The sequence below is a fragment of the Trematomus bernacchii genome, unplaced genomic scaffold, assembly GCF_902827165.1.
Source record: "Trematomus bernacchii unplaced genomic scaffold, fTreBer1.1, whole genome shotgun sequence".
Classification (NCBI taxonomy): domain Eukaryota; kingdom Metazoa; phylum Chordata; class Actinopteri; order Perciformes; family Nototheniidae; genus Trematomus; species Trematomus bernacchii.
The window spans coordinates 201,434-216,988 of record NW_022987447.1 but is presented as its reverse complement, the minus strand read 5'-3'; the positions used below and the strand labels follow the sequence as shown (position 1 = coordinate 216,988).

General features: G+C 41.4%; 1 protein-coding gene across 1 annotated transcript; it reads right to left on the bottom strand.

Moving 5' to 3' along the window:
- Window positions 1-1,629: 1,629 nt before the first annotated feature.
- ccdc22 (coiled-coil domain containing 22) lies at window positions 1,630-14,554 on the bottom strand. Its single transcript, XM_034142735.1, has 16 exons — window positions 14,111-14,554; window positions 13,404-13,581; window positions 8,774-8,906; window positions 8,492-8,598; window positions 7,909-7,987; window positions 7,335-7,504; window positions 6,046-6,261; window positions 5,391-5,549; window positions 4,881-5,000; window positions 4,684-4,800; window positions 4,495-4,596; window positions 4,212-4,319; window positions 3,886-3,981; window positions 3,376-3,435; window positions 3,216-3,290; window positions 1,630-2,310 (listed from the first exon to the last, which is right to left on the bottom strand). The coding sequence occupies exons 1-16, from the start codon at window positions 14,158-14,160 to the stop codon at window positions 2,197-2,199; spliced, it is 1,884 nt and encodes a 627-aa protein (XP_033998626.1). The 5' UTR covers window positions 14,161-14,554; the 3' UTR covers window positions 1,630-2,196.
- Between the last annotated feature and the right edge of the window lie 1,001 nt (window positions 14,555-15,555).

The following is a 15,555-nucleotide window of genomic DNA, read 5'->3' as shown; positions in this document are numbered from 1 at the left end:
CTATAACTATTTTAATGTCACTTATTTCAGGCATCTAACAAAAGAATATGTAAAGTAACTAAGTAGATTTACTCAAGTACTGTACTTAAGTACAATTTTGAGGTACTTTTACTTTACTTGATTATATAAATGTTTTGCTACTTTGTTCTTCTACTCCACTACAATTCAGAGATGAATGGTGTACTTCTACTCCACCACATGTATTTAATACCTTTAGTTACTTTACAGATGTGGATGAATGATGTGAAATATAATCAAGTGTTAAATCAGACTTTAGTTCCACCTGGAGTAAATCCACAAGCTACCCTGCAGTATACAAAGTCATTCAAACTAGCTGCACCTTTACCAGCTTTGAGAACACTTTCATGATCAATCATTATAAAACATATCATATATATTATTCTGAAATGGATCAATCTGCACAACGACTACTTTTACTGTCGCTACTTTAACTATATTTTGATGATAATACTTTTCTATTTTTACTTGAGGAACATTTTGAATGCAGGACCTTTCCTTGTAACAGAGTATTCCTACACTCTGGTACTTCTACTTTTACTCAGGTACAAGATGCGAGTACTTCTACTTTTACTAAAGTGCAAGAACTGAGTACTTCTCCCAGCTCTGCCAGGATAACCGGAGGTACATAAAACTAAAAACAGTGTACCAATGATATGTCAGTGGGACATGAAGTGGTTTTACGACACACAGCAGCAACTTATGAGTTGGTGGTCAGGTCCCCCTTTACCGTTTCTGTTTCAGCAGAACACTTAACCTCAACTGCTCCTGGGGGCCGGGCCAGCACCTGTAGGCCTGCCGCTGCGGCATGACAATGATTAGCTTTCTAGCTTTAGCAGACAAAGTTTTGCTTCTGTTTCTAATTCCAAGCACTGTCTATCCCTCCAACAGAATGAGCGTGTGACAAAACACGAGTGGCATAGCATCAGCCCCTCCTCAGTCTCACAGTCACTCTGTTCTAACGTCCACAGCAGGGCGATATATCTTTGAGACGTCACAAATATTTGTCAAAATTAGTGAAAATGGTATGGGCTGATAATTTATAAGCACATCAAAAAATACAGTAGCACAATAACAGTGGATATTAGATAGTAGGCAGGAAGTGTAGATATTATGGTCTTAAGATACTACAGCAGAAGTAAAAGTACTCATTCTGCACAATGGCCCTTTCCAGAATAGTACAAAGTAGAGAAATATTATCAGGTAAATGTACATTAGGTAGTATACTGTAAGTAAAAGTACTCTATTTTATTATGGTAATTATATTATCCTGTTTTTATACACGCAATAGCCTTTTGGTATTGTAACAGTCAGTTTGGACCAAATTTAGATACTAGAAATACTGTGTAGAGTGAAGTACTGCATTATACCATATCAGTATATGTGTTATTATGTGTACAAAGGAATTAGTAACCGTGTTAAAATAAATGAAGCGTAGTAAAAAGTATGATTTGCCTCTAAAATGTATTCGAATAGAAGTATAAAGTAGCATTAAATGGAAATAATCAAGTAAAAGTACAAATGTAAAAAAAATACTCAAGTACAATACTTGAGTAAATGTACTTAGTTACTTTCCACCACTGGTCTTCTTAAGGATTACAGGAGCTGCTCTTCAAGTGTGTAAGGCATCTTTATTCAAGCTGGTACCATATATACAACAATACTTTGCGGATGGGGCTGGAACACATCATCATTGGAATACATTCACTTTCATTCACTTTCTTCAGCTCAAATACCATCCCGTCAATGAAGGAACTGCTCATGTCGGAAAATGCTGGAATATTTCCTGTATTAAAATGTCCCAGTCTCAGGTTTGATTTGATCAAGATATGTTGTGATAACATTTCATACATCAATATGAATGACTTAACATTGGCACAGAACGGTCTGACAGCGCCCTCTGCTGTCACTGTATTGTTGCATCAGCCCAGTGCACGTCCAGCCGTAGAATCAGTTTAAAATTAAACACTAATTGTCCTCTTCATCCACCCGCACACTTTAAAATGCCGGGTTGGTTCCGTGGTTCAATCATCAGCTTGTCTCTGAGGAGAAGCTGCTCTCGCCACAAGAGGTGAGCCGCAGACTCAGCTGTGTGGAAACTGGAGTTCTGTTTGAGTCCCATCCTGTCCTGTCCCCCCCGTCCCGTCCCGTCCCCCCCAGCAGGTAGACAGAGATCCTTCAGCCTTCTCGGACTTTGGCAGCAAGAGCAGAGTTCTCCTGTCGAATGGCCTTGTAGTCGCTCAGAATCCTCTCGAGGTTGGCCACAGTTTTACTGCCGTTTTCAGTCTCAATCTGTGCACAAAGGTTCAATTCATCATTCTGGACATAAACTGCATTTTTTAAGTACTTGGACATTTTGACAAATACATGTTAATTGCATTCATGTGTCCTGTCCATAGATACTTAAGGATCCCCTGAGATAAGCTCCCTGATCCAAAAACATGATTTAGTCCGCTTAAGAAAGGTCAATGTTAGAAGGACTAATCAATGACCAATGACTAAAGTTATTGATTGCAAAAATTATGATTTGGAGACCGAATGTTTTTCTTTAGCACTGTCAATCAAATCATTTTTCAGAAATAAGTCCAATCAGTTTACACAGAGTGAGTGGAATATGTTGGTAGAAGGATTTCAGCGTTGGGTTTTTACATTGTGGTGAATCTCTACATACAGCGTCAGGATGTATAAACTATTTTGCTGGAAAAATAAAGTCAGATTCTTGTTGTGATGAAAGAGTGTGTTCTGGGAGTTTCAGAAGATGGGAAGGTATTGGCACGGTGTATGTGTAGAGTAGAACGACGTGTCCTATAGTTAAGTATCCTGTAACAGGAATTGTGTACAACAAAAGGACAACAAAAACAACGTGTCTACGTTCTATTAGCAGAAACCAAGAGGCAGGCGGAAAATGTCCTGCTTTAAAGCCATCACAGAGACACTGTTAACAGCTGTGTCTGAAGACTGACATACTTTCAGGTCAGTATGTTGTACTTATTTTGGTGTTTCTACTGTAACAACCAAATGAAAAGCAAAACAATTAAAGAGGGAGAAATAAATTAAATATCTGATGCCACCTGCACCTTTTGATAGAGAACTGCTTCCGTCTCTATGCTAAGCTAGGATTAGGCTCCAGTCTGTGATGGCCACAGATGGAACATGTCATGTGACTCAGCAGTGATGTGATGCAGTGTAGTTCCTACCTGCTCCTCGAGATCTCGAATCTCCCTCAGGATTGTCCCGGTGTACTCGATGGTCTGGATCAACTGATTACAGTTCTGTAGAAACATGGACAGATGACATGTTACACCTTCGCTGATGAGAGCAACGGAAGAGAGCAAACCAGATAACGTGAGGACGTACTTCATGCAGGGCAGCCAGGTACTTGTAGGATTTGCGGACGGATTCATCTTTTTTGGCGTCCTTTAGATGAAAAAATGAATTAATACATGGAAAATGATTTCGTACTAACATACAGTATATATTGAAAACAACCATTTCAAGAATTCTCTTTTTTAATTAAGTTAACTAATAACGCCTTAACCCCATATGATGAAGCAAAACTATAGATTGTAAATAAATTGGCCCGAGATAGCAGCCATATATATATGTATATGTATATATATATATGTATATGTATATATATATATATGTATATATATATATATATATATATATATATAAGAATTCTATCGCCCTGCTGTGTACTGTATTCATTTTAATATTATTTTAATATTGTTGTTATGTTTTCTGTAAAGCACTTTGGGCTGCTTTGTGCATGAAAGGTGCTATACAAATAAAGTTTATTATATTATTATAAATTGTAAAAATACTATTTACTATTCAGGAGTACTGATAAAAAAAGACTGCTACCTTAAAGACCAGCTCGTCAGTCACGGCGAAGGTTCTGTCCAGTTTCCCTGTCAGGCTGTTGATCTCTTTCTGGAGATCCTTAGTGTCAGACAAAATCTGCAGGGCGGGGGGGCGACAACGACACACAGTGTTAGTGAGGGGATGCTACAGCTGATACAAAGACATATTGAAATGTTCTCCATTGAAAGTTAAAGTACATGAGTTGCCTCCACACATGTGAATGGTAACAGCAATTTGTGTGCAAAAGCAGCAGGGCCGTAGCGGTTTGGCTTGCTTTATGTATTCATTATTTCCAGTTCTGACTTGTGATTTGCTTTTGAAAGTACCTTTGTGATTTCCTCCTTCTGTTTCTTGATGTTGCTGACGATCTCTAGAATCCTCTGAGTGTACGCTGACCGGGACGCGTCCTGAGGAAGATTTTCTAACTCTGTTACCTACGGGGGGAAAAAACCACACATACGGACAAACAAACATTTAGCGCATTCAACAAAAACAATACTTTTACACAAACCTGTGTCAACACGACACTTGCAATCGTAACTTGTGAGTTGACCATTTATACTAATACATATCAGGTACAAGTAAAGAAAAGCAAGTTAAATCCATTACCAGCTGTTTGTAGGTCTCTTCTTTCTTCTTGGCCTCCTCTGTAGACACACGGATTTTATCGTGCACAGATTTGATTTCAGACAGCTTTTGGGATGACTCCAGCTGAAGAGCATAAAGACAGGAAATCAGAATCTGAAACAGATGAATGTTCTGGAACAGATGAAGTGGCACATTATGGGCCCCACTTACATCTTGTCTGCTGCAGATTTCTTTGAGCCTGCGGTGCTCGTCGATGAGTGGAGCGCGGTGTTTCTCCCACTGAGAGGCCAGGTGCACCACCCGCTTGGCACTGGCCTCCACCAGAGCCTGGAGGAACAAACACAGCGTCTCAGTCTGAGAGCCGCGCGGGCCCTGACCACAGGTCAGATTTTACCCAGCTATCCTACCTTCAGCTTCTGCAAGTTGTCGTCTGAGTCTGGCAACAGGTCGATTGTTTTCTTCTTCACCTGCATCTTCTCCTCTTTTTCAGAGTTCCCCAACTCTCGTTGCTTCAACTCGTCCAACACCTGCACCAAAAACATTACACAGGTATTTCATTTTACATCCTATTTTACTTGTCTTGCAACATTCTCTTGCACTATTTTATTTATACTCTGTTTCTTCTTGCACTATTTTGATTGTTTTTTTGTTTATTGTTTAATGTCTTATATATATTTATGATCTGTTGGAGGAGCCTGGGACTTGAGATTTTCATTGCATTGTACACTGTAGCTGTGCATATGATGATAACGCCTTTGAAGTGAAATATGAACTCTTCATTGTGTATATTGTGACTGCTGTTATGGAAGCCTATATTAACTGAAACTCAGTTCCAAGAAAGAACCAAATCCAAGTTAACTTACATCAACTTGATATGTCTAGGCTACATCTTCAGTTCTTCAGTGTGTGTGTGTTACCTGTGCATGAGTGACGGTCATGTGCTTCATGTCTGCAGTGAGCTGGTCCACCTCGCTGCAGAGCTGCTGCTCCTGGAGCGAGAGCTGCTCCTCCTGCTGCCGGAGCTGGACGTCACTGTCTGACTGATGGACGAAGGGGATGGAGGTGCTGGGTTCTGTCTATACACACACACACGTTAGGGAACAACCAGTGACGCACACACACACGTTAGGGAACAACCAGTGACGCACACACACACGTTAGGGAACAACCAGTGACGCACACACACACGTTAGGGAACAACCAGTGACACACACACACGTTAGGGAACAACCAGTGACACACACACACGTTAGGGAACAACCAGTGACACACACACACGTTAGGGAACAACCAGTGACACACACACGTTAGGGAACAACCAGTGACACACACACACACACACACACACACACACACACACACACACACACACACACACACACACACACACACACACACACACACACACACACACACACACACACACACACACAACACACACACACACACACACACACACACACACACACACACACACACACACACACACACACACACCACACACACACACACACACACACACACACACACACACACACAGGATTTTGTTATTTGCTTGTGCCTGGTCCTCACCTTTGTGAAGGTGAACTTCTGTGTGTGTGTGAAGTGGCTGCCCTTGGTCAGGGTGTGGTCAGAGGGGGCGGAGCCTCTGAAGGCCTGCAGGAGCTCAGACAGGTCGCCGGTGGGCCGAGGACCCCCCGAGGCACTTTCAGGAGAGGGCAGTGCAGCCGAGCGGAGCTGCTCCTCGATGCGTTTACGCAGCCGGGTCAGTTTCCTGGAGCGATACTCCTGTTCAACACACAGTTAACACGGTATGGTTGTTAAGAAACAGCACTATCAGCATTATACAGGATCCAACATGTGGCAAGCACTGCAAATGTGTGGATATATGTATGGGCAGATTAGCCTTTTCTACAGAAAACAACTTCTATACTCACAAAGGCTCATTTAACTATTCACTAGACCCCGGACTGTACCAAATATGGAGGTAGTCTCCGTGGTGTCATCCATCAGCCAATAGAGTGCCGATTAGGGCTGCTCAATTAATCGTATTTTAATCGCAATTACGATTATGGCTTGCAACGATTACGAAAACAACGTAATCGAAATAAAACGATTATTCTTTTATTATTATTATTACTTTTTCTTTATAATTTTTTTTTTATTATTGTTTTTTCAGTTGAATTATACTTAAAGTTCAGGGTAATCAACTGTTAAAAACATACTGTTAACATTTTTTTTCTCCAATAAATTGATGTTTTCAAAGTAAATGGATAATCGTTTTTAATAATCGTGATATCAATTATTGACCCAAATAATCGAGATTATGATTTTTGCCATAATCGAGCAGCCCTAGTGCCGATGTCAAGTGAATTCCTCTGACAATCGCCAATTTAGCATTGATGACACCCTATAACTCTCTGCTAATCTCATAATGGGCGTTGTGGGTAGTGAAGAGGAGGGCCTGGGTCACACAGCAGAGCAGACAGCTAGCGGCTAGCGATCTGTCACTCAAAGAGGCCACTCAAAGTCCTCCATTAGTAATGTGTAACTTAAAGTCCTTATATCATTCAAATGTGTGAGTTATATGAAAATGAGGCCATGTTTAGTTGTCATTAATATGCAGATAAGATATAAAGATATAAACAAATTCTTTTTAAACAAGGCAGTTATTCTACTGGCTTTTTGGGGGGAATTTACACCATTTCTTCTTACACCAGTCTTGCTGTTGCCAGGCAATTGCATGATGGGCTGTCTATCACTTGATAAAAACACATTTACGTGGACGTATGTTCAGAGGATCAAAAGCACACACAGTGTAACAGCCTGTAATGTTAATGTGACTCAGTGTGAGGGTTTGCCTGTGGTTTGAGGCGGGACAGGAGGCCCTGACTGTTCCACTCGCTGTCCCACTCCTGAGCAGCGCTGAGCTCTGCTGTGTGCTGCTCCAATATGGACGCCACCACTGAGGCATGATGGGAAGGCTGTGCAGTCACAGGAGGAAGAATGTCTCGATGGTAGTCCTTCACCTCTGAAATTAAAGAGACAGAACACACACTTATTATGTCTTCCTTACTTTCTAAACACAGTGATTTCAGCAGAAATCTGGGGGGTCATGGCTATTTGACCCTCTCCTTGCATAGATTCCACAAAAACAGACATGTTTCATCTCCCATTAAGTTTAAGCTTCATTCAGCTTTATTATTTTCTACCAACTGAAAATAATATATTTACTTCATGTTATAATTGTAGACGTTCTTAACAATTTGATCAAAAACAGGCACATTTGGATAATTATTAATTACAGAAGTTGCTGTAAATATTGAAATCTGAGACAACCTCAATGACAACAGAACTCTGAGGGACTGATGAAACAGGAAACCAGATGAAGTGAAACCTTGCAGCGTGTTGTAAAGTGTGCAGCAGGAGGCCTACCTTTCAGCGGCTTCTTCCCAGGAGAACAGTGTGCTAAACTCAGAGGCTGGACATGAAAGCTGTGCAATGCTCCTGGACTCTAAACAGGAAGAAAAAACATCAGAATACGACAGAGTCTCTTGGCAGGTAACAAATTATAAATAACAAGTTTCAGTCTGAAAGTTCAAATCAAGACACAATCATTGAATCGTCTCTAGAATGTCCCGACCAAAATGGAATTGTTTCCTGATGATTATCTGCTGATAAGAGGTCAATCCAAATCCAGCTTTATTATATAACCATCACAGCTTTCCTTTGTATGTTATGTTGTACTATAAATATGCAAAGTATGTTTTGCACCTGTATATTTAAAATAAAAACACACATATGTTTAATCTGGTCTTAATAGGTTAGTTTTGAAGGTTACAAAGGATTTAAGTTATCAAGCCCATTAGTTTTCCTTTATGTCAAATACCTCAGATACATTTCATTAAACAATGGAATCATCTCTGGCCCTGGTCAGATGTATGCTGGCACTCGCTAGCTGCACATCCCCAAGTATTAAAGCTTTTCTGGAGATCAGAATGCAACATGAAGACTTTACTTGTGTCTGACTGTGCAGAGGCAGTCTGCAGTTTGGAGGCAGCCAGGGCACAGAGAGCTGAGCTCTGATTGCAGCAGCGATGGCTCTCTGCAGGACCGCAGATTTACCTGCAGGAAGAGAGGACAGCTGCGGATGACTCATCAATAAGGTGTAACACTGAGTATTATATTACATCATAGCTGCAAACCAGGAATCAGGTAGTATATGCATACACAAAAGGTAACAATGGAACAATACATGTTGAACATTTCTTCTTTTCTGTGTGAGTAGAGGGGGGTGTACCTTGGGGCTGGTCTGAGGCCTCTGCACTCTCTCTGGGCAGCTTCTCCACCAGGAACATGAGCAGGGAGCGGATCTCCGGCTCATTGCTGTACAGAAACGTCTGGTAGCCGATCTCTCCTTTGTAACCAATGTCCTGGAAAGCAACAGTTTGACATGTTACTGTACTCAAACTGACACATGAATAACACACTGTTGGGTTTTTCTAAACACTATTTCGAGATGGTATTGATGGATTTAACAAAGACAATCTGACTTCAATGTCCACATACAAGCTTTTTTCAGGGCTTTCAAAAATAGTTTTACATTTCATGGTCAGCCTCTGTAGATGCTGGTGTCAGTGGTCATTTATAACTGAGCAAATTCCATTTAACGACAGAGACCATGATATGTGACTGTAAGCCCCTGAAGAACTTAGTATGTGGAATTTGAGATAGTTCATAAGTAGGGATGGGTATCGTTAAGGTTTTAACGGTACTACTACTTTTATCGATACCGCTTATCGGTCCGGTCTTTTAACGGTACTTTTATTGGTTCTTTTGGAGAGAAAATGAGGTAAACTAACTATATGTTGTATGTGAGGGACTACGGATGGAAATTAGCTCAAAGCTAAAATCCAGCATATTTACACTTCAAGCATTATTTGTCTAAAGTGTTCATTAATGTGCATTGTCCCTATTCAAATAAACGATTAAATGAAAAATGAAAATAACATTGCTTTTTATTTAAAGTGGACCTATCATGCTATATTTAAAGTGGACCTATCATGCTATATTTAAATGATATATTGTAGGGCCATACCTATATAAGGTATATTTATACGTTTCTGTTTTCAAAATACCAAACAGATCATGCATTTTAGCCATGCCTCATTTCGCTCTATGTGCTGTTTGCTGTCTACGGGGCTGATTCTGCTGACCACACCCCCCTGCAGGAGAGGTGAGACGTGCTCTGATCAGCTGCTGGGCTGTCAGAAGAGGGGGAGAAAAAGAGATCTCCGTCCTCCGTGTTTTATTATATAGAGTCGTTATTCATTTGTTTTAAAGCTCAATAAATAACAAAGAAGACCTTTGACCGGCACTTTTCTAATTTTGTCCGGAAGATTTAAACTTTAACGGACATCTTGACCGGCGAAACAAACTGAAACTGAAACTCTGCCACACGGTCCCCTCGTTCCTTGGAAGAGGTGGAGAGGTGGGTGTTTGTCATCTGCTGGTGGACTAACCGGAGAGAATTACAGTGCTTGCCTCGACGGGGAGGGATTGCATTGCAGCGGGAGCAAACGCTTGCCTCGGGGAGGGAGAAAAAAAGCCACAGCGGAGAATAAACAGAAGGGTAACCATGGTAACTATGGGCGGGAAGTCTTCTTCGCTGCTTTTGTGGCAAACTACAGCGCCACTTACAGGCCTGGCATATGTACTACAGCGTCTCCAGCGCTTTCGAGCGGCAATGGCCGTGGCTGTCTCCTCCTGATTGGTGGAGTTGGCCCAATAGCCGTAGCGCCACCGTCCTGACATCAGGACAGTGTTCAAATCTGGATCAGTTTTTATCAGATCCGTTGCAGCCCCTTTTTTAGAGATTTGGGTATGGAGGAAAATAGAGAGGGTTGTGTTTTCTGACACTTGGTGAGTTCCCTGGAACACCGGGGACACATATTCATGTATAAAAGACGTACAAAAGTGCATTTTGCATGATAGGTCCCCTTTAAATTAAATACATAATATTTCACATCAAAAGAAACAACAACGTTTTAACAAATCGTATTAAATAATGTGATGACAGAACTGTAAACAGAATAGCTGAAACTTTAACAAAATAAATAACTCAGTTACCTCTAATCATTAACCCATGTTTGTATCATTGAGTTAGCTCCATGTGTTGCTACTAGCATACACAATATACCTGACGTGGAAACGTTACTGGTGGATGGGGCTACAGAGCTACTAGAAAGACAGTCAAACCCGGTGCATTCCTCCGTCTGAATGTGGTGCACTTTTGCAAGATGTTTAGACAAATTGCTCGTGTTACCGCCCTTACATGCTAAACTCTTATTTAGGGATGGGTACCGAGCCCCGGTATTAAACGGGCCCCGGGGCTGAATTATTAAAGACCGTGGTACCGTTAAGCTCAGACGTTATCGGTCTTTTTATCGGTACTGGAGACATCTAAAAAATATGTCATGTGTATTATTGCTACACAAACATTATATTGCAGTTTTACTGCCCCGCCCCCTCGCACACAGACCGGGGAGAGAGAGATCTCTCGTCTGGATTGGAGAGATCAAAAATACAAAAAATAACGCATTTTGCAGTCTTTTTGCATGTTAGAAACGGAGTTCGCGACACTAAAACTGCAATATAATGTTTGTGTAGTAACGGTAGCAAGGTCTTTAATAATTCATCCCCGGGGCCCGTTTAATACCGGGGCTCGGTACCCATCCCTATTCATAAGAGATTTCTTTGGTCAAGAATAGAAACATTCTTGTCTTAAGATGCAGGCTCTCTCACTGTCATTAGGTGAGTTGAACCCTTCTTGCTGAGAATGATTTGTAAGCACTGAACATCTACATGAAAATTGTTATAAACTAGAGAATGCAATTCCTGAAGAAATTGCTAGTGGGAATGCTTTATGCTGAAAATCTGACGCTAAACTGCTATGCTGAAATGTAATGTGTAAGAAGAAAGTGAAGAATTTATATTGAAATGATACATGAACACTGGGGGCTTGAATGTGTGATGAGAGAAGAAAAGAAAGTAAAAAGGCTTGGAAAAGCAACTTTTGAACTAACTTGATGGTGAATGATCTGTCGCCATGCCAACGGCATTTGATGACATCCCATAATACGCTTAGATGTGTGGATGGCTGCATTGTTACCAAACCTGTGAAGTTTTGGGCCGTTTGAAGCATTTTCACTGAAGTTATGAGAAAACCGTGTTTCATGGCGAGCATTGTGTTGCCATGGCAACGGCATTTGAAGAACTCTCAAAACTGTCTCGTAGATGTCTTCACGGCTGGACTGTTAGCACACACGTGAATTTTGAGCACTTTTTGAACATTTTCATAGGAGTTAAAGGGACATCGTGTTTTATGGCGAGTGGTTTCCATGGAAACGGCATATGGTGAGATTTCAGATTTGGCGTAGAGCTGTTGAGGCATGGACCGGTGATATACAAGTGAAGATTGGGGGACGATTGGACCGTGTCCATTGGACTTACAGCGACATCGTGTTTCATGGCGAGTGGTCTGTCACCATGGCAACGGTATTTGATGACACCCCATACTACGCTTAGATGCGTTGATGGCTGCATTGTTACCAAACCTGTGAAGTTTTGGGCCGTTTGGAACATTGTGTGTGAGAGAGAGAGAGAGAGTGTGTGTGGCCGTTTCTCAATCGCGAGGATGCTGGCTTGGTAGCACAGCCGAGCCGAGCATCTTGCTTCAGAAGCAAGGCAAGAATACTTCCTGGCATTCGGAAAACGAAGAGTGGAACAGGCTAGCAAGTGTGCAGGTGTGCGTCATATGAGAGGCCCCGCCTTACATCTTCCGCCACAGATTTGGGGAAATTGGTCCATGCGCAAAGCATTATGGGGATTTTAAGGACGCAAAGTCTACCCATGTGCAGCCTCGAAGAGAGTGTCTGTGTGTTTGTGAGAGAGAGAGAGTGTGAGAGAGTGTCTGTGTGTTTGTGAGAGAGAGAGTGTGAGAGAGAGAGAGAGTGAGAGTGAGAGTGAGTGTGTCTGTGTGTCTGTGAGAGAGAGAGAGAGAGAGAGAGAGTGTGTCTGTGTGTCTGTGAGAGAGAGAGAGAGAGAGAGAGAGAGAGAGAGAGAGAGAGAGAGAGAGAGAGAGAGAGAGAGAGAGAGAGAGAGAGAGAGAGAGAGTGTGAGTGTGAGTATGAAATGAACAGTTAGAACTGACTGCTGTCAGTTGGAGTGATGGCATCATCGTGTTCCATTACACAGGTGTTTATAGTTGAGCTAACGAGCTCTGTAGAGATCAAAGGTTTGCATTGTTCTGAATGAGAGATAAACCTCTTACATGTGAACGTTTTGTGGAAGAACGATAACAGATATCTGTGAAATTTGGGAATTATGGCAGTTTTTAAAAAATATATGAAGGCAAATTTCAAGATTTGCTCCACTCTAGCTGTGACATCACGCACTCTAGTTAATGTTAAAATCTGAAGAAAACCTCTTTAACAAGGTCTGAACAATGTTTAATATCTCTAAAAGTAAGAATCAGATTTAAAAGTTGTGTTACACGAATAATGTCAGAAAGATGTGTTTTAAAGTTGGAATGAGGTTTCTGAGTGAAAGTATGAATGAACGCAGTTGAAGTCGCATGAAGATTGTTGAAGTCTGAAGAATGTCTCCATTGACTTCAATGGTTAAAAATGTGATGAATTATGGGATGTATCTCTGGAATTATGAAAGTTATGAATGATAAAAGTAATAGCCTGCGATTCCCGACCGAGCTGAACGTTTTGATGTTTGAACGGAGTTTCTGCGATGTTGAATGTGGGAGGAGAAGAGGGCCAAAATAAGTCGGCGGAATAATACACTTTTTGTCCGTAGCATAACATATAGTGGGAATGCTGTATCAGCATTCCCACCAAATAATAACAGAGTGGTCTCACCTGACAGGCCTGTGCCAGGCTCATGCCCACTCTGAAGCGGGCAGACATGCCGGGGGGCAGGGAGGTGGGCAGCGCACCCCCAAGACCGGGGTCGATCACCCGGACACATCTGACCACCGCCTCCACTATGAGCTCACTGCTGAACTGTCTGACGCTGCCTGTCTCCTCACTCACCTCCCTGTGCCAAACACATGATCAAAATGTTAATATGGAAATAAAAAGATAAAAGAGAGGTCTTATCTTTGGTCTACCCATGGCAGTAGCACATGACTTGATGTCATTTAGTCTGTATCATTTGATTTAGAGTTTGTTCACTTAATCTGCCAAGCTTAATACAAACTGGAATGATCAATCAAAGGTTTTTACTTTATTAGAACATCTCAGCTTAGTTTTGAGGAATTCTGAATTATTGGCAAGATGTTTTTATTCTACAGTGAGTAGCATATGTAAGAAACTGGAGGCCATAGTTAGTGAAGTGTCTGTCGCTGTCTGTGTCCTCACTCACCTCCCTGTGGGACACAGTCCAACCTCACAGCCTCAGGTCTGATCATGTGATGGGCTGACTTAGCTTAGTTTCCTCATAGCATGTTGCAAATCACCACATTTACCATTGTACTGTCAACATTCCAACATGTCCTTTCAACACCTCATGGTAAGGTTGGCATAGTATACTATATTAATTAAATCTTTATACTGTGGATACTTACGTGCCAACTTGTTTGAGGGCGTGAATCAAAATCTTGTCAACTTCTTCCATCGCTGCAGTATTTCCGTAGAGACACGAGCTGATAGACACCACTGTAGAAGATTACCTGATGCTAGTCAGTTATTTAATAACATCAAGTTAGCTAACATTAGTGTATGGTTCGTACGGATGAGAGGCTATAGAACTAGCTTCCATCTTCTGTTAGCTAACTTGGGAACTAGCTACTTTTTAAATAGCGAAGCTGACACTACACACCTCCCTGATAAACACCATTGTCATTTCCCGAGTGTCTGAAGCGCCTAGTTATAAACTAGCTTTTGTTATAATAAATATATGATAGTTCCCAACTATTAAACTGACCGGGGCTATCTGCTACAAGCTGACATTTGTGTGTCTTGTTCAGAGCAAGCCCCCAGGAAGTGCGCCGGTCAGACTCTGAGGAAAATATTCGTTGTGGCCAAACGGCGGTACTACACTTCCGTATCAGTCGCTGGGCGCTTCTTCTTCTTCTCTCGGTTTTTGCAAGCCCCCAGGAAGTGCGCCGGACTTTGATGAAAATATTCGTTGTGTCCAAACGGCGGTACTACAATTTCCGTATCAGACCGTGACGTCACTGGGCCCAGAAATACTTTTTCCCATTGACTAACATTGGGAAAGAGACGTCTGTAAATCAGCGGATAATTTTTTTTAAACTAAATAAACTACCCAGTATGGACTATTGTATAGCCCTTATTATAATCATTAGGTCCTTAAAGTTGTAAAATGCACTAAAAACCGAATCTAGATTTATTTTCTGTCTCCATTCATTCTGGATTCAAACTTTTAAGTCCCGCCTGAAGACCCACCTCTTTTCCCTCGCTTTCGAGTCAGTTTGAGCTATGTTTTATCGATTTTTATGCTTTTATTTGTCTGTCCATAGCCCTTATGTGCCTTTTATCTATTCTTATGTATGCCTTTTATCTATTCTTATGTGTGCCTTTTATCTATTATTGTAATATTATATTTTATTATAATGTTATGTGGCTGTCAAGCACTTCGGTAAAACCTCTGTTTTTAATATGTGCTATATAAATAAAGTGGATTGGATTGGATTGGATTCTACTGAGCCGAGAGTGGGAGCTCCCACTCAATCGCGAGATCACTCTTCTGGAGTGAAGAGAGCGGAAATAATGATATTGCAAGTTAGAACGTAAGATGCATTTTGACGGACAATTGGGGGGAAATACCCTGCATTTTGAATGTCCGATAGTCCACCATTAACACCTTAGTCCCGTCTCGTCAACGAAAACTAAATATACATTTCGTCAAAGTTTTCGTTATCAATAATCTATTTTTAGCTAGTCATCGGGTGTTTCTCAATCGCGAGTACGCTTGCTTGGTAGCACATGTCTGCCGAGCATCTTGCTTCAGAAGCGAGTCAAGAATACTTCCTGGCATTTGGAAAAC